Here is a 19056-nt window from a genome sequence, read left to right as displayed (position 1 = left end):
GTTCGTGTTCCTGTGTCTGACTTGGGTTCTCTTAAGGTAATGGTCTCCAGTTCCATCAATGTTGTTGCAAAAGACATGATTTCATTATTTTTATGGCCAAATAGTTTTCTGTTGTGTACATACACCATAGTTTCTTTATCCAGTCTTCCACTGATGGGCACTTGGGTTGATTCTGTATCTGTTATCGTGAATAGCGTTGTGATAAACATATGAGTGCAAGTATCTTTTGGATATAGCGATTTCTTTTCCATTGGGTAGATACCTAGTAGGGAGATTGCTGAACCAAATGGTAGTTCTATTTTTAGTTCTTTGAGAAATCTCCATACTGTTTTCCTTAGAGGTTGTAATAATTTACATTCTCACCACCAGTGTTTGAGAGTTCCCTTTTCTCTGCATCCTTGCCAACATCTGTTATTGTCTTTTTAACAATAGCCATTCTGACTGGTGTAAGATGATATCTCATTGTGGTTTTAATTTTCATTTCTGTGATGTTGAGCATTTTTTATATGCCTTTGCCATTTGTATGTCTTCTTTTGAAAAATGTGTATTCATGTCCTTTGTCCATTTTTTAATGAGATTATTTTGTTGTTGTTGTTGAGTTGTTTGAGTTCCTCATAAATTCTGGATATTAGTCCCCTGTGAGATGCATAGTTTGCAAATATTTTCTCCACTTTGTAGGTTATCTGTTTACTCTGTTGATTATTTCTATTGCTATGCTGAAGCTTTTTAGTTTAAATATTATAATTCTCATTTGTCTATTTTTGTTTTTGTTGTCTGTACTTTTGAGGTCTTAGTCATGAATTCTTTGCCTAGACCAGTGTCTTTAATTCAACTCTTCAATGAAGAGTTTTGAATTTTTCACTCTTTGATTATACTTCCTGCTTCTGAGTTTTCACCATAGTTGTATCCTTTTTGAAAGCTACTCAGGCTGATGAGAGATATATTACCAGAACATGCTACTGATATTCCTTGGAACATAAGTTGGTATCTAGAATGTTTAAAACTCTTACACAATGAGCCAGTCACAACTCCTAATAGTGTCAGGTGGGATACTTATTTTTGTCAAAAGAATTCAGGTTTGGCCAATCAAAGTGTCCATTAATTAATTCTGGTGGTAGTAGCTGTCTTTACTGTCAAATTTGAGAGAAAACACAGCCTTCTGCCTTTATTCTGTTCTTAATTTGGGATCTTCGGGTTAGGGTCTCTTTCTTCTTGTGCCACTGTGATGGTTTCTGTAGTGTCTTCTTGGGGATGGCTGCTTCTGAGCTATTCAGATTATCTCATTTTCTAATATTAATAGCTAGAATCTCTGTCTATTTGGTTGCTCTGGGCTGACAGGTGTTCTTGCCACAGTGGAAGTTTTTTAGTAAACAGTTTGAATCAGATACAGGTAGTGGTATGTATGTGCTCAGTTCTGTCTTCTTAGATTATAGATCAGACTTCTAGTAGGTTTGAGGGATGGATATAACTTTTCTACATCTGACATGATGAGCACATGCCACCAACTCCAGCTAAGCTCACTCTTTCTCTTCTAGCTGAAAGTTCTTAACCAGTTTCCTCAGGAAAGGGATTCTCTCAGAGTGCTAAACACTACTAAGGCTTTCTTCTGATACCCTGAGTGCCCTCCCATAATTTCTGGAGTCTACATATTCAAAGGAAGCCTCTGGAATAACTGTTATGACCCTCCTATATCTCTAAGAATAACATATCTACTTAGGCCAAATTTGTCCTCTTACGTAGCCTTCCTAAATTCTTTCACAGATAACACTTTACTTTTTCCTTTGTTCTTCATATTTTATCTCTAAATTATATATTTCTAATGAAACTATATTTCTTTTAGTATATTGCTATTTCTTAGTGAACTTTGATGAATGAATACTTCAATGCATTCTTCTTCAGTTATATATTGGGTAAAAGTTAATTTTTTCTCTGAGTTAACTTTTAGCTCTGATGATTTTTATGAGGACCCATACAATCAGGTAGACATTGATCAGTCTTTATTTTTTTTCCTTAGAAAGAGGCAACAGGGAACAGGGGAATGAACTTTAGAATCACAGAAGCCCAGATTTAGATCAAAGTTTTAGCCATGACCTGAGCAAATGACCCAATGTCTTGGACTTCCAGTTGCCTGTTCTATAATTGATGATAATTATAATTGTTGAAATTAATTCCCAAAATGAAATGCATGAAACATAGGTGTTCATTAAATGCAAAACATTGTCTTTCTTACCAATAATGAATAGTTCATTACCAGAAATTATAGATTTTTTAAAAGTGCCACTTCACTAATAGATACTAATGCTTTTCCTCTATAGAGGATGCTTAATCAGATAAACAAAACTAAATAGCAAAGCAAGTTATATCTATTTTTGCAACTTAAAAATAAAGATGACTTGAAAATTTATAAAACTTTAAAAAATAATTGTATCTACTGTTAATAAGGGTTAGTCATTAGAATTGAAGAAATGCTGGTTTTTAGTTTATTGTTATTTGATTTAGTTTATTTTTATTTGATTCAGCTAAATCTCCCTCAGCAGTTATAATCCCATTTAATAAATTATAAACAGGCTGCCATAGACTTAAAAATAAGCAGGAACAATAATGTTACAAGGGTCACTTCTGTCTTGGGATCCTAACTCAGCAGTTAAATTGTTCTATTTTTGTCTTCCTTTAGATTCAAGTATTTGACCAATAAGTTGGTTCCCCACAGAGATAAGAGGGAAAAGTTTAATTCTTCTTTAGAATAAATTTTCAAAAATTGAGATATGATGAATTATCTTTTTATTACAAAGGATGTTTTCCCCAAAAGGCACAATAAAAATTATAAAAATTCCTAGTTCATATTAGCACATGTGGATTTCTTTGAGATGGCGCCAGTGTCTCAGCCTGTAGCAGCCTATGATAAATTTGGCAAAGCTAGTTTCTTTGGCATGGCTTTATATGAGCACTGTTCTAAATAATTACGTACAGTTCTTTACATTAAACCTAAGAGCAAAAGGCAAGCTTGGCAATACATTCAACTACCCTTCTTGGAAGATTTTATTTTCTTCCTTAAAAATGGGGAGTTTCAGAACTGAAAAACAGTTGCAGTCCCACCCCCATCCCTGAAGTACAAGCAAGGCACTTTTCTAGTTTGGATTGCAAAGACTGCAAAGCAGGAACCAAGAATGTTAATAAAATGGGATAGAAACGTCAGAAGGAAATCAGAGCCAGTAAAACCTTTTCTTTTATAGAGAATGAGATCACAATTAAATATGTACAAATGAGGTTTATATATGGAGAACAAATCTACTTTGAAGACATAGGCCCTCTGGGATTTCTGAATCAAGAGCATGCTTCGGTGGTTTATGAAAGCCCACATTTTCTCTGCAGTTATTGTGACATTTCTATTGTGAATTTCGGGGATGTCCAATATACCCTGAAAAAATGGACAGAATGAATTGAAGGAGAGAGGACAAGAATGTTCATCTGCAGCTTGATTCAATCAGTGATTCAGGGGATAGGCAATTCGGCAGGTTTAATTTGGATATGGAACAATTATATGGAAATTTGTAACAGAAGTTACTTTAAAATTCTAAATCAGAGAGCAAATATTTATGCAACTCAAGCATCTAAGGCTAAACTCTCTCTATCCTCCACAATTCACTGAAATATGCATCACCACAGAATATAAGTAATTTAAATTAAACTATTATAGTTTACTAAGCAAGAGATGGCTGGATGCCACTTGGACCTTGGCACACTTGATTGTATGTTTGGTCCAAGTGAGTTTTGTATACTCACGTTGTCTTTAGCTGTTTAACATACCATGTTTCCCCTAGACCACATTTTGGTCTGAGAATTAATTTATCCCTTGAAGGGTTTTGGGGGGGTGGGGCTTGATGTTATCAATGCCTATTCTAAAATGTTTAATGATGTATAATGATATGCAGGCAAAGTTGATAGGCGACATCAAATTCTTATGAACAGGGAGAGCTTGTACCAACATCAATTTTAGAAGGGTCAGAGGTGGCTTTGGGTATCTCTGAGCAGGAATCTAGATCTGTTTGGAGGTAGGATTCAAATATAATTAACTTGAAAGCAGGTTACAGCAGGGAGAGGGCATTTCTGGTCAATCGTGGCTCATGTTTAAAGGCTCCAAGGATGTACAAACTGCCTTAAATGTTCAGCAGAATAATCTGGGGGAGATTTTACGAACTGCATACAGATGGGTAGAGATTAACAGGCATCCTTGATTAAAGAACCACTAGAACAAATTTATCAACAAATATTTATTGACCACATCATAGGTATTGAGGATATAGTTGAACCAGAACATCTTGGTGAACAAGATAATTTCAGATAGTGTTAGTGAAACAAACAAGGCAGTGTGATTGAAGTTGGGTAATGTGATAGAGTGAAGGGGGTGGGTCTGCTTAGATAAGATGGTTGCAGAAGCCCGTTCCAAGGACATGACTTTTGGGTGGAGACCAGTAAGATGAGAGAGACTCAGCCATGGAATGATTTGGGTTAAGAGTGTTCTAGGCAGAACAAACAGCAAATGCAAAGTACCTAAAAGGGATACAAGCTTGACACGTTGGAGGGACAGATAGAATGGTTTTGCTTTCAAGATCCTTTCTGGTGGAATGATTCTATTCCATTACCTCCTGAGGTCTGGCTGTAAGACGAGATCTTACTCTTGTTTTATATACGTAGCTGCCAGAATATAGGTTTGATGGTAAGACAGACCAAGAACCACATCCTAGCTCCACTGTTTTAGTTTTGGTGTAACCTTGAGCAATTTACCTAATTTCTCCAAGCCTTCATTTCCTCCTGTGTTAAATGGAAATAATCATGCTTACCTTAATTGAGCAATTAGATGAGTCATTACATATGACGTGGCCAGCATAGAGCCTAGAAACATTATTTTCCACTCTTCTAGAAAATGATGAAGTTTGAACAGTTTTCCCATTCTTTCTTCCCAAATCCACCCCCCATCCACATATGGTAGGGAAAATAGGAAAATTCCTCTCTTTTCAGGATAGAGAGAAGAAATTAGGATGAATGCATTGTATAGATACAAGTAGACTTTCATGAAATGTGTTCATGTTAAGAAAAAAGTCATGATTCCTGTATTAACAGTTTTCAGAATGAGGTGGAGGGCTTTATTGCTTTCCTTGTACTAAAATGACACTGTTGAAGGCACAAGGCCAGAGTGTGAGAAGAGCTTGTATGCCTGATAAGTATCCAGGTGCCGTTGAATCAATCCCACCGCTGAAAAACAAAATCCAAGACCACGTGCTTCATGGTAGTCTCCTTCAAAGAGGTGGCATCTTCCCTCCATAACCTAAGGAAAAAAGGAAGAAGCAGGGAAATTTGGAAAAATCATTTGCTGAACTGAAAGAATTGTGAAAGAGGCATCATTAAAATGTTCATGTGTTGGTCCAGGGTTGAGGGTACCTGTGTTGCCATCCTGATTCTGTCACTCACAAGCCAAGTCACCTGGGGCAGGTCACTAGTCTTCAGAGCCTTGATCTCTATATTTATAGAATGAGTGTGTGGAACTGGTTGATTTCTAAGGCTTTTTTCTGTTGCTAACAAGTGTCTTCTGAGCATTGCCTTTGTTAGGCACTTTAGCTGTAATCCTTACCGCAGATATTGACCGTGCCTGATTCATCTTTGATAGATGCTCTATCAGTTGCTGGTTGCTCCTAATGGTACTGATCACTTAGTAACCATTACTGAAAGCTTTCTGTTTAGTTTCATTTTGTGTTTTTAAAATACTTCTATCTTGGTTAACTTGAAAAGAAGAGAATTTGCTAGGGGATATCTATGATTCCAAGGGCAAAAGCTCTGAGTCCCCTTTGCCCTCTGTATTGGTTCTCTGGGGCTGCCACAGCAAACTACCACAGACTGGGTGGCTTAAACAACAGAAATTTATTTTCTCACAGATCTGGAGGCTGCAAGTCCAAGATCAAGCTGCTGGTAGGGCTGGTTTCTTTTGAGGCCCCGTTTTTTGGCTTGCAAATGGCCTCCCTCTTGCTGTCTCTTCACATGGTGGAACCCCTAACTCTCTGTGCATCCTGAAGGACAGTTATATTGTATTAAGGACCACCCTAATGGTCTCATTTTAACTCAATTACTACTTTAACATATTGACTGACACACTAGAAAAAAATTTTTTTCTTCAGGGCCACAGTGTTTTGTTATGAAAATAGAATAAAAGCTTCAAAAACAAAACGATCCTTTCTAATTTAAAGAAAAATTTGTTATTTCTTATTGTTTTTTGTTCATGAGTTATATACAACTTGAAAAATAGTCCTCATGGCTCCCAAGGTAAAGAGATGTGTGAGTAAACACGTTTCATGATGCCCTGGGCTCAAAACTAGTGTGGGTTAAATACAATGCACATGGCAATTAATGTGTTAAAGGCCCCTGTCTCCAAATACAGTGATATTCTGAGGTACTTGAGGCTAGAATTTCAACATATGACTTTTGGGGAAACATAGTTCGGCCCATAACACTCTTTTTGAGTTGTCTCAGAAGTGTGACACATTTAATTTGGTCACTGTGCTGGTGTCCCGTGGCTATTGTAAGAAGTTACCACAAACCTTGTAGTTTAACACAGGAGAAATTTATTACATTTCTGGAGGACAGAAGATCAAAATAGGTCTCCGTAGGTGCATGCTCCCTCCTTCCTTGCCTTTTCCAGTGTCTGCTGGCTGCAGGCATTCCTTGGCTTATAGCTGCATCACACTGATCTCTGCCTCTGTCTTCACATGACCTTCCCCTCTGTGTTTGTTCTTCTCTCTTGTCTCTTATAAGGACACTTGTCATGGGATTTAGGGCCCACCCAGCTAATTCTAGATGATCTCATCTCAAGATCCTTTACTTAATTAGATCTGCAAGGACCCTTTTTCCGAATACGGTCACAGTTACAGATTCTGGGATTTAGGATGTACACATGTCTCTTGGGAAGGGGGGAGGGCTACAATTCATCCACTACAGTAACACAACCATAAATGGTGAAGAGGTTTTATGTTTTGGCATATTTTTTTTGTTTTAAAATTAAAAGATGACTGAAGTCATCCATCTGATGTAATCAGTAAATATAATTAACACGACATTTCAAAGCTATCCCAGGGTCGTGACTGCCACTGAGAGCTCTGTGTTGTGAGATGAGGATTCTGATAGAAGCAAGATGCAACTAGATGGATTATGTAATAGTTAACAGTTATGAGTAAAATGGTTTATTGGTAGTGCTACCTCTGTTTTATTTTAAAAGGTACTCTTCCTAACACATAGAAAAAATCCATATTTGTAGACAGATCTCTGTGCACAGATGATGCCAAATGTGCTTTCAAACCAAAGTTTGCACATGTGGTGGCAAGCATATATAGATGTTACTCTTTTTTTTGGAGGGAGTCTAGGTTTTGTGGCTGATGACTGACTCAAAGTCATATATTGGGAGTTAAGACTTGTAGATTAGTAGTTTATACCTATTATTAAAGCAGTGTGCTGACAGATTTATTAAAGCTTGCTGATTTTACTAGCACTCTGTTGTTTCTCTAGCGAAGCACAAACTTATTTATGACAGAGCATTAGTGCAAAGATAGCATAGGAATGATAATACTGAAATGTTTACATGTTGTCTTTGGCATGAAAATATATATTCAAATAACTATTTGTGGTCCATTTATGGATAGTTCAAAAAATACTCATCATTATTACTGAAAAATTATGATCAATGATATAATTATACTCTAAAAATGTTAAAATAACTTTTTGTCTCATGTACATTTTATTGCAGTAAAACCTAGAGCAACCGGAATGCTGAGGAAAGGAATATTTTGATTGATAGAATTTTCTAGTTAATTGAGTATTGAACAAAGAGTCCATTTAGTTTTTAACACTTGTTAATATTTTCTAAACATGTCAGATCTTTCTCTTTATGTCATGAAATTTAACAGAGTGGACACACTTTAGATTTTTTATTCCTGCACAGGTATTTCTAGACAGGGTCTTGTTTAGAACTTCATGACAGTTGTACAATGAGAAACAATTGAACGGCTATGGCCTCAGGGAAGCCTTTATTTATTTTTTTCTTCTCTAAATACTGAATATGAGCTTTTTTAGCCTTTGATATTGCTTCATTCTTATAAAATTAAGGTTATTAAAAATCTGATTATTTGGATCAGATTGACTATATCAAAGATGGATTACTTGAAATTTACTGCAGTGGTAGCTTTAATAGTTAGATCAATGCATTACACATAATAGAACCTCAATAAACAAGTTGAATGAATGAATACATGATAACTACAAATCTCCCTAATATGATATAGCCCAAGTATTGATAGTGAGGAAAGAAGAATCTGGGTCTTTCTTCTAGTCATTCTGCTTACTCAGAGCAAAATCAATCTCTGTTTAAAGATGTACTGTTACTATTACTATGTTATCCGTTCATTCAACAATATTTATTGAGTACCTATTTTCTTTCTAGACACCATTCTAAGAGTTAAGACTCCATCAGTAAAAAATAAAACAAAACAAAACAATAAACAGAAAAAGTATAAAGAATGACCAATCAGATTAAAACACAATACATTAATATAAATATGTTACATGTATATGTGTGAATATAAATATCCATGAGATGCTTCAGAAAGAATAATAAGAAGCAATATACAAACTATGGATAGGTGATTTTCGTTCTTTGAAATATATCAAAATGGATGTATTAAGTGTTACCAATATTTTTCATTTTATGTCAAGTTGTGATAAATGGTCAATTTAAAGAACTAATATAATCTCAAAATGAGCTGAACTCTTCTTTTATCAAACAGATCGGTCAGTTTTGATGAAATAACTTATTTATTTATCCATACAGATATAAACATTATCTTTGCTTCTCTGAGATCTGGGAAGCAAATGATGACCCTCAAAAGGAATTTTTATCTATGGAGCTTAGTGCACGATAGCATACTCAGATGACTGGATTTATGCTAGAAATAAGAAACTTAAGACATGTTTAGGATGCCTAGAACTCTATTAAATAAGCATATGTAAGTACATGTGGGTGTGTGTGTGCCTGTGTATGTATGTCTGTCCTTAGCCCTGTCCCTGTCTCTACCAGCTCCTTTGTGCCACCATCTCCGATGAGCTGGCTTTAGCTTATGATTTTTCTTTGTGGGTCCAAATGACATTCATTAGAATGACTCTCCTCACCAGCCTCTTTTTCTATTGTGTTCCTCATGCTGGTTGCAATGAGCTTCTGCCCACCCCCATGTTCAGTTGGAGCATCTTGTGAGATGTGCTCTGCTTGATGAGTTGTAGTTTAATCCAGACAGACAATAAAAGCCCTGGGGTTTTTTCTCATTCCTTTCATTCTGGGGTGGTCATTTTTATTACTGCAAACACATGTTCTTGAAATGCACACTACAGCAAATTTTATGTGGCTTGGGAGTTTTGTATATTTCTCCCCTTTCTTATACAGGCACTTTCATGGCATACTTTTAATACCACGGAAAAAAAGCAGAAAGAATTCTCTTTTCAATGCTTTAAAACATTTAGATGTTTGTCTTTTTCCTGACAAATCATTCTGAGTAATAGTATCAATTTTATCCTCCGATCATTATAAACCATCAGAAAAAAATTTGGACAAAATTTTTTTGACATCTCCTCTGTCCCCATCTCCTGTAGAATGTATTTCACTGAATAGCATTTTGAATTTTTATCTTGGGATTTGAGTAGTGGGTAACTTTGAGAAATGGACCCTGTTCCTTGACTTGCTTAGGAATCCTGTGAATAATTATCACCCACAATATAGAGAGATAAGAGAGGAAAAATATCTGTATTTTAGATAATTATGATATTGTAGTACCTAATTTTCTTTCCAAGTAGTATGGAATAAAATAAAATACTGTGAAAGAGATCATGAGTAAAGCTATCTGACCCCTAATTTATTTCTTAATGTGGCTGATTATACAACTGGTGTTTTGTTGTTGTTTTCACTGTATGGACAAAAGGGTTTCTGGACAACTTACATTACCCTTAGTCCTCTCACCTTGTGAGGCTCCACTTTTAACTGAATACATTTTCCTTGTTTAAAAGAGTTAGAATGTTAATAATAACATTCAACACACAGAATCCAGCTCCAGGTAGCCGGATACACTTCCTTTACCACCAGGTACATTTTACCACCAGGTACATTCCTGATGAGGCTACCAACTAAGCAGAATTCTAAGAGATGCTAAGTCTATATAAGTTCTTTTGACCCATAGTCTACAATATATTTTGACCCAATATTTTTGCCTGTGGTCAAATTATATTTGATATGCTAAATAGAGAGGACAAAGAACACCAACAAGTTGGGCTGCTATAAGAATAACCAGTGTGCTGAAATAAAAACTAGTCTTTATTTCCTGAAACTAGACTTGAGAAATCTGCTATGGAAAATAAAAATGAAGCTATAAAAACCAGATTCAGCATGTCCAAGAGAAGGGAAAGTTAAGAAACATACTGAAGATAAGCATTCAAGGCCTATTTGAAACCATTAAAATGATCTAAATGATATATCTTCATAAGAGAACATAAAAGATAATATAAATGCAAATGTCTTATGCAGAGCTATTAACATTCCAGATATATCCACAGATATTTAAACTATGAATTTTTATTTCATAAAAAAAGTCTGTATTAGTTTGCTAGGATTATCATAACAAATACTACAGACTGGGTGGCTTAAACGACAGAAATTTATTTCTCACAGTTCTTGAGGCTGGAAGTACATAATTAAGGTGTTGACAGTTTTGGTTTCTTCTGAGGCTTCTCTCTGGCTTGCAGAGGGCAGCCTTCTTGCTGTGTCCTCATGTGGTTTTTCCTTTGTGCATGGTGCATGTCTGTCTTCTAAACTTTTCTTGTAAGGACACCAGTCCTATTGGATTAGAGCCCATTTATATAATCTCATTTTACCTTCTTACCCCATTAAAAGCCCTTCTCCAAATATAGTCACTTTCTGAAGTACTAGGGGTTAGGACTTCAACATATGAATTTGGGGAGGGGGGCAATTCAGCTGATAGCAATATCAAATTACACATATTTATTTGAAATTTGCTTTTCCCAGTTAGTGTCATAACAGAAAGGGCTTTCCATGTCAATAAGTATATGTTTTGTCTAAAATAATGTGTTTAATGGATGTAGACTATTATATGCATACATGTGACCTAGTGAATTCAGCCAGTTTGCTTTTGTTTTACTATTTAAATGGTTTCAATTTATTTTGTGCTATTTTAAAAAATGCTTCAGTGCATATCTTTGTAACAGGTCTTTTCACATGAGGCTAATTATGTTTATAGCTTAATGTCTTGAAGTAGAACTGCTGAGGCAAAGAATAGAACATTTCAAAGGTTTTTATTATTTTACCTTATTTTATTTTTTCAGCTTTATTTAAATACAATTGACAAAAATTGTGTATATTCAAGGTACACAATGTAATGTTTTGATACATGTATGCATTTTGAAATGATCACTACAATCAAGCTAGTTAACATATCCATCACCTTCAAAGGTTTTGGTGTTTCATCTGATCACCAAAAATTGTACCAATTTATACTCACAAGGGCATGTAAAATAGTTCCTATTTCTGCCCCCAAAATTCACTATTTAAATGACTAATTATCATTTAAAAATCATGAATAATTTGCTAAAAGAAGAAAATGCTTTTGTATTGTCTGAATTTACGTTTCTTTGATTACTAATATGGTTGAGCTCTTTGTTCATGTTTATTGAACATTTATATTTCTGTTATTAATTGTCTATTTATGCCTTCTGCCTAATTTTAAAATAATGTCTTCATTTTCTTTGACTTCAGGTTTTATATTTAACTCTTTTTAAAATCTAGAATTTATTTTATTTGCTTCATTTTTGTTCACATATGGTACATTGGATAATTTTTCCCATGATGCAATTGTTATGTGCTTCTGGGTTTTCATTGTTTTAAAATTTTTCTTATCTATTTCAATACTAGTATTATGTTTTAACTTATTCTACATGCATATTTATATTTGGTGGAATAAACCTATAATTATTCTTCTCTTTCAAAATTTTTTATATATTTAGCACATTTAGTATTCTATATGAATTTGAGAATCATTACGTTAATTTTCCATACAAAATCCCAGTTGGGTTTCTTTACATCAAATGTTCCTGCAATAAGGGTTGGATTTAGGCTAGTTATTATCATTCCCCTTTAGCGCTCACTTTAGGGTTCTTTAAAATCTCACCCTATCTTTTTTATGCTAGTGGATCGCATACTTGTATAATTATTAACAAGATTCTAAGTTATTGAGCAAAATGTTATTGGCCTTAGTTGAATAAACATAGGCATTCGATTTTAGAAGGGGCTTGAATATTATTCTTTTCCTTGACATTGCTCTTATATTTACCTTACTTTCTATGCCAAGTCAGATTATCCCAAGTTACCAAGATTAAGTATCCAATATTAGTGAATTATACCTTCTTCCTAGTTTCAAGCAAATTCTTTGATGTTGGCATAATTTCAGAGAGACTTGCTAATTTTAAAGACAAATAATTGTTTTGGTTTCTTGACTATATTTTTCAGGAAGTCATACATTCCTCTCCACACATTCTATGTTCTAAGTCTTACAAATGTGCTCTTTAGGCAGAACATTTTCCCCCAGATTCCTTCTCTTCACCTCCCCCACCATCCCTAACCTGGCCAATTCCCACTTACTTTCTTTGGAAAGTGCCCCCCTGACCGCTGATACCTCTAAGTCATATACTTCAGGTGCCCCTTTCATGTCCGTATCAGTGTACTGCACTCATTTATTGCTTTAATTAGGAATTCTTGCACTAGACCGAGAGCTCTGTGAATACGAAGCTGTATCTAAATGGTTCACCATCGTAGACCTAGCGCAGGGCATAGCATTTGGCATAAAGTACATGGCAATAAACAAATAAATAAATGTTGAATGACTGAGAATGTGGTAATATTCTACATTAAGCCAAATATCTGTTGTCAGTTAAGTACCAGCTCTTAAGTCCTTTGTGTGCGACTTGTATGTGTGGGTGTTTGCTGGTGGGGTTTGAGGAAGAGTGGTGGGGTCCAAAGGTGCAGAGCCTATGGTCCCCTCACTGCTCTTAATGATGAAACTGCGTATAACTAATGAGTTATAGCATCTCTACCTATTGACGTGTCAGGAAGGAGCCAGAATGGTCATCCATTTAGTAGTATTCTTACATAGGAAGTTGCAAATCCTGAATCTGATGGAAGAATCGAGGGCGTGGCAATTTTGTACATGCAAATGAATACATAACTTTGTTCTACATCAGCACTGACAACCCTTCCACCTCTACCTTTTCACCCCCAGCCATTAAGATATTTTTACAAAACCTCACTGAGTTTATTTGGGGTCAGATGTTCATGTTGGTATATTGTGGGTGACCCTGAATTTTGTTTGTATTTTGCCCATTACTACAGATTTATGCTTATGTCTTTGAAAACATCAAGTCTGTCCGACTGGAAGCATTGCTCTTATCCTTGCTGAGCATCGTGGTCCTTGTTCTTGTTAAAGAGCTGAATGAACAGTTTAAAAGGAAAATTAAAATTGTTCTTCCCGTCGATTTAGTTTTGGTAAGTATGAAATCAACATTTAGCTTTCTGCCATACAAAGCTTGCCAACTGTTGGGGTCATCTGCAGATGCTTCCTATATTGTCTATAGTCACCCACAGCTACTCCTGTCTCTTATTAAACTAGGGCTAATTTGCATGGCTATATATTAATGTAAGAACAGGAAACATTCTGAGTCAGTAATTTAAAAAAGGAGGCACACATGTTTTTAATTTATACAGCATTTCTTATATGCTTATAATTTTTTATATAAATAAGGGAACATATGCCTAAGTTCTTAAATAAGGAGATATTTCCAAAGGTGAGATGCAAAAGATCTCTGGCTTGATCTTCTGTAAAGCAATAAAATGTAATACCACACCCTCTTGTGGTATTACATTTGATCTAGCACCTGTTTTGTGTGCACAGAAATATTAGTAATTGACAAATGTCCATTAACGATTGGTAGGTTTGTTGATACTTTTTTTACTGACCTAATTTTGCTTTATTGAAAGGATGCTTATGATTTTCACTGGCCAGGGCTGGTTCTCTAAAATGTTATTTTGTTGTATCTGGAAAAACAATACATTATTCTTTGCTCCTAAGACTTACGGCATTAAAAAATACACTTTGAAATTTGTAAGAAGTTCTAATGGAAACTCTTAAGTAAACAAAGTATTAAGTTGAAGATTAAATGTTAACATAACCACGGTCTACTAACTTACTTATCATTAATTGGCTTGAAGTTTTTAATGACCTTTGGGTTGTACGTGTATACTACAAATGGTATCTAAATAATTTCATTTATTGAAATATTCCTTTATGCTGCTGAAATAGTGTAGGTTTATGTACATTTTTAAGGCTAGTCCATTGGAAACTGTTTCTGAAAGATATGACTTGTTTCTATACAACTAAGATGGAAGCCCTCTTTCCACAGCCAGGATTTGTTGAGTTATATATAACATGTGGTTTGTTGAGTTATATATAACATGTGATCTATATGATATGTATATGTGTGTGTATTTCAAATATGCTATAAAAATACAGAGTACTATGATTATTAGTTTTCACAGCAACCACTATAAAACATATCATCATATTTCAAAGTCCTGTTGATATTAAAGAAATATTTATTATATCTTGGATGCTATATTGCATAAGTTTCACAAAACCAAAAATTGAAAATAACCTTAGAGAGGAAGTCCCTTGAGATAGTAATGAAACAGTTGCTTATTCTCTGTGAAACTAGTAAGAATTACTCTTATACAAAAAAGTAAAAGATATTCCTTATATGATGTTGGCCCTAACATTTGTAAGACCTAAGGCAAACGTATCAATGCAAGCCCACAGATCAATATGTTAAATGCAACAGGTTTTGTTTTCCTATCTTCACTAATGTACCTTAGTGATGACCTTGAAATCCAGATCAGAACAGAGAATTCTTGTAGTCCTTTGGGTTCTGCCAGAATGGGACCATGTGGGGACAGCCAGCCTCTTTGCCTGCTCCTTCTCTTCCCCCTCCAGCTCTATCCCACCCACAGCAGGATTCACATGTGTATGTGTGGATACCCCTGCCCCAGTGGCCAAACTCCAAACACATTCCCACTCCACACCACCAGAACTGTCCCTTGCATCGCCTTCCTCAAGTCACCCTGAGAGGATGGACCTAGCTAGAGAAGATGCTCTGCAAGCAGGCATGGGACCATCTGGGCAGGAAATGATATTATAGATTCCTGAGTATCTAGAGTGTGGTTCAAAAAGAGGGATACATGTTTGAGATGGGCATATCCCCCCTACTCCCACAAAGCTCCCTTCTTATAGGAAAGGCTACAATGAGGGGAGGGCCAGAGTAGAACCCTCTAAAGCACTGGGCCACCAGGGGTGGGATCCCCTCTTTCCCACATCTCAGGGCAGTGCTGGCTTTCTGCATGTATATAATATCGAAATAATATTGAAGAAAGTCCAATAACTTGATAGATAAGGAAGTTTAATTATGTTAAAAAATTCAGTAAGGAAGTAAGACACTGTCTGAAAGACTAATTCAGTGACTTAGGTCACTTAATTTTGCCTATATGCTATTAAACATCATGTATTCTTCCATTTTCAATAAGGAGTAGCTATGGTATATTTTCTTTACTGCTCACAACATTTTCTGACCCGGTATAGATGTCTCATGAGGATTATGAGCAGTTAAAATTTATGAATTAGTTTGGGAATTTTTAAATATGCTAATACTTCTGATTCTAACCTAATAGCCTGAATCTTTAACTACTACTAACTTCTTCAGACGATAACTGCTATTACATCACAATATTTATAACATTTAACAGTATAACCTGTATAGTTTTGTTGCTTTTTCTCTTTTTTAAAATCCTCAATGGTGCTTTTCTTATTATGCCCATTTGATGTTTTAAAAACCTCTGCAAATTCAGTTAAATATCATCACAGAGAACAGAGAAACACAGATAGAAAAAAAACTCTACAAATTTATATTATTGGGCATTAATTGTTAGATATTCCTTATTTTGCTATTGTGAATTTGTTATGTTTTTTTCTGCCCATGCACATGGTAAATTTGTACTTAAGTAGATAATCGGTGTGTCTCTTTTAACAAGATAAACCATTTCAAACTAATACCATAGCCATGTGAAATTTCCAGTATCTATTAAAATTATCAGAAGAATGAAAACGGATGGAAAACATTATGGTGGAATGGCTGGTAAAACAGAGTGTGAACTGGGTTCTGACATGCATTTTAAAGATGATTATTGGTATAGTTAGGGAACACGAGACGCTGCTTAGCATATGTCAATAACAGAAGAATGGGGTATTGAGGTCTTCACAGTGGTCATTTTGGAAGCACTGAGCCCGACAGGCTATGAAATAGCATGTTTTACTTCAAGAAATAGTAAAAGCTCAAAATTCAAAAAATTTCAAGCAGTCTGTAAATCATCATTGATTACTAACAGAGTAGGAATATTGATGCAATATCTCAAACTCTTGAGTGGATGCTGTCATGGAGGGAAAATGTACTGTCTTTATAAAGCATCCCTTCATGTCATAACAGACAAGTATCTAGGTTGGGTTATGTTGTCTTCACACACACAGACATGCACACACACCCCATACATATATTCTGTATTTTCCTTTCCTTCAAAATTAGACATAATTGGGTTGACACAAGGTAGGATATTAGAAAAGCCGTATACTGGAATATCATCTAATTTTGACACTGTAAATTAAGGGCTCTCCAAACTCAAAGGTACTTTTTGATTTTTAATATTTTATTAATTTTTAAAATCTATGCAACTGCTACGTTACCCTTGGCAATTATGGGACACAAGAACAATGTTTACTTTTAAAAAGTGGTTTTAAGGTTTTTGAGATGCCAGTAATATTTTTTTCTTTTTTCAAATGGAACCACACAGATTATTGCTGCATCATTTGCTTGTTATTGTACCAATATGGAAAACACATATGGATTAGAAGTAGTTGGTCATATTCCAAGAGGGTAATGTAGTCTTTATTGTTAATATTCTTTGTTTGTTTGTTTGTTTGTTTGTTTGTTTTTGATGGAGAAAGGGACTGGGGGTGGGAGGGTATAGATTTCATTTCTTTTTGTCCCTGTATAGGACAAAATTCTAATAAATTTCTATTATAAAATGATAGAAACAAATACTTCATGTATGGAGAAAGAGTAACTTCCTTGACTATTCACCTGTTACTAAAGAAGTTGGTAATTGTTTTATACAGTATTGCTTCAGGTAAAAGATTTGGAAAATAGTTACAAAGCTATTATTTAAAAAGAAGTGGAGGACATTGACTTTGCAAATTAGAATTGTGCTCTGGGATTCAGTTTGCCTTATTCCTGTTCCTACCACACATTTTTATGACTATTTTTATTCCACTTAAATCATAATAAAGGTAGACAAGCATCATTTGAAATAGCAAACCCATAGGCCTGGGTAGTGGATAATAGCAAGAGAGGGTGGAAGTGGGAAGGAGGCGTGCTTCCCTACTTTGCCTTTGAACACTAAGCAAAAGTTTAACAAAAGAGAAAGTGTTCATCTTCAAAGGGCAAAACGTTGTTCCAAATATAGGCTGAAAGAAAATGAAGGCATGTTAGGCAAGAAGGAGGGTACCTTATTCCCTTTTAATGGGCTGTGTTTACACCAATATTTATAAATTTAGGGCAAAGTTACAATTGTTGGGCCCTCTAAATTTTTATCTTCCAGTCCCAAATTTTGGTTTCTAACTAAATGAAAATGGAGGAACAGTAGAAAAATCCTTAGGGATCAAAAAGGGAATTAAAAAAAAATCCTCTGTCTTTAAACTATGTAGATACGGGCTAATGGTGATTATTTGAATCAGCTTCAATTTTCTCAAGGAGTATCTGCTTTTGCACCTTTGAAAGTCAGTTTATTGTTTCTTTCTAGGTCGTTTGTTGTTATGAATAATTAAGCATACTCAATTTTCATGAAATAAAAGTTCTTATACTTTGAAATGGTAGCAACTGTACATAGCATCTATCTTATGGCCTGTAATGATACAAACCAATTTGTCTTGGGGCTAAACTTTAGTAAGTGGGTAAAAAATGCCCTGCCTCTCCTCCATCCCCTCTAATTCTCTTTTATTTTAAGAGAATTTTCTAGACTCATCCTTTTAAAGGAATTATAAAAAGAGCATGGCTTTGACAAGAGATGGAGCTGAAATTGAATCCCAGCCCTGCCATTCCCCTCATGACTTTAGATAAGTTAACTAACCTTTCCCAAAAGGTTTCTTCCTCCATACAGTGGGTATAACGGTGCTTAGTTAGTTTGGGGTTGTTGCAAGAATTAAATGAAACAGCTAATATGAAAGGGCAGAGCATTCTACTTACATACTAGGTATTAAATCAACATAAATTCTCATCCCATTTTCTTCTACTTTTACCCAAGGGGGATATATATATATATACGTATATTTTTTTTTTGGTAAGTTTCCCAAAGAATCATCAGGGATAAATAAATAATGATAATTTGGCTCAAGTGGTTTCAAAAGACAATTAGACAATGGCTGGCATTATGTGAGAGAAATATTTTAAACAGTTCTTTGAAATGGAGAAATAGCTAACTGTGGTCCTCTATTTTGCAACAGAGGGCAGATGGAACCTTTATACATATTTTTCTTAACATATATAAGGCAGAGTTAAGTGTACCGTGAAAGGATTGAGTTAAAAACGTAATTAAGATAATGAACTCACTGGCAAATTTAGAGATTAGATAAAGAATCGTAGCTCACAGTAAACTAGTGTTTGCATACAGCAATGTAGTATTCAAGGGAGGAAATACAGTCTCTAACGCCAGCCAAATAAACATTTGGAAAGGTTCGAATGAAAGAACACTCCAGATTTGCTTTTGTTCAGATACAGGAAATTTTTGTTGAGTCAGAGTTTCTGTGGTGTAAT

At 35.1% G+C, this 19056-nt stretch overlaps 1 protein-coding gene across 5 annotated transcripts in view; it reads left to right on the top strand.

Moving 5' to 3' along the window:
• SLC26A7 (solute carrier family 26 member 7) overlaps positions 1-19056 on the top strand; it is a 133068-nt gene that overhangs the window by 72179 nt on the left and 41833 nt on the right. For all 5 annotated transcript variants that reach the window (XM_045561827.1, XM_045561826.1, XM_045561830.1 and 2 more), the window contains 2 exons: positions 13481-13633; positions 17039-17121. In XM_045561827.1, coding sequence (XP_045417783.1) covers positions 13481-13633; positions 17039-17121 — 236 coding nt within the window. The remainder of the gene's footprint in view (positions 1-13480; positions 13634-17038; positions 17122-19056) is intronic.

This window comes from Lemur catta, chromosome 9 (assembly GCF_020740605.2).
Source record: "Lemur catta isolate mLemCat1 chromosome 9, mLemCat1.pri, whole genome shotgun sequence".
Classification (NCBI taxonomy): Eukaryota; Metazoa; Chordata; class Mammalia; order Primates; family Lemuridae; genus Lemur; species Lemur catta.
Note: the sequence above shows the minus strand (reverse complement) of the source record. Positions and strands in the feature narration are given on the sequence as shown.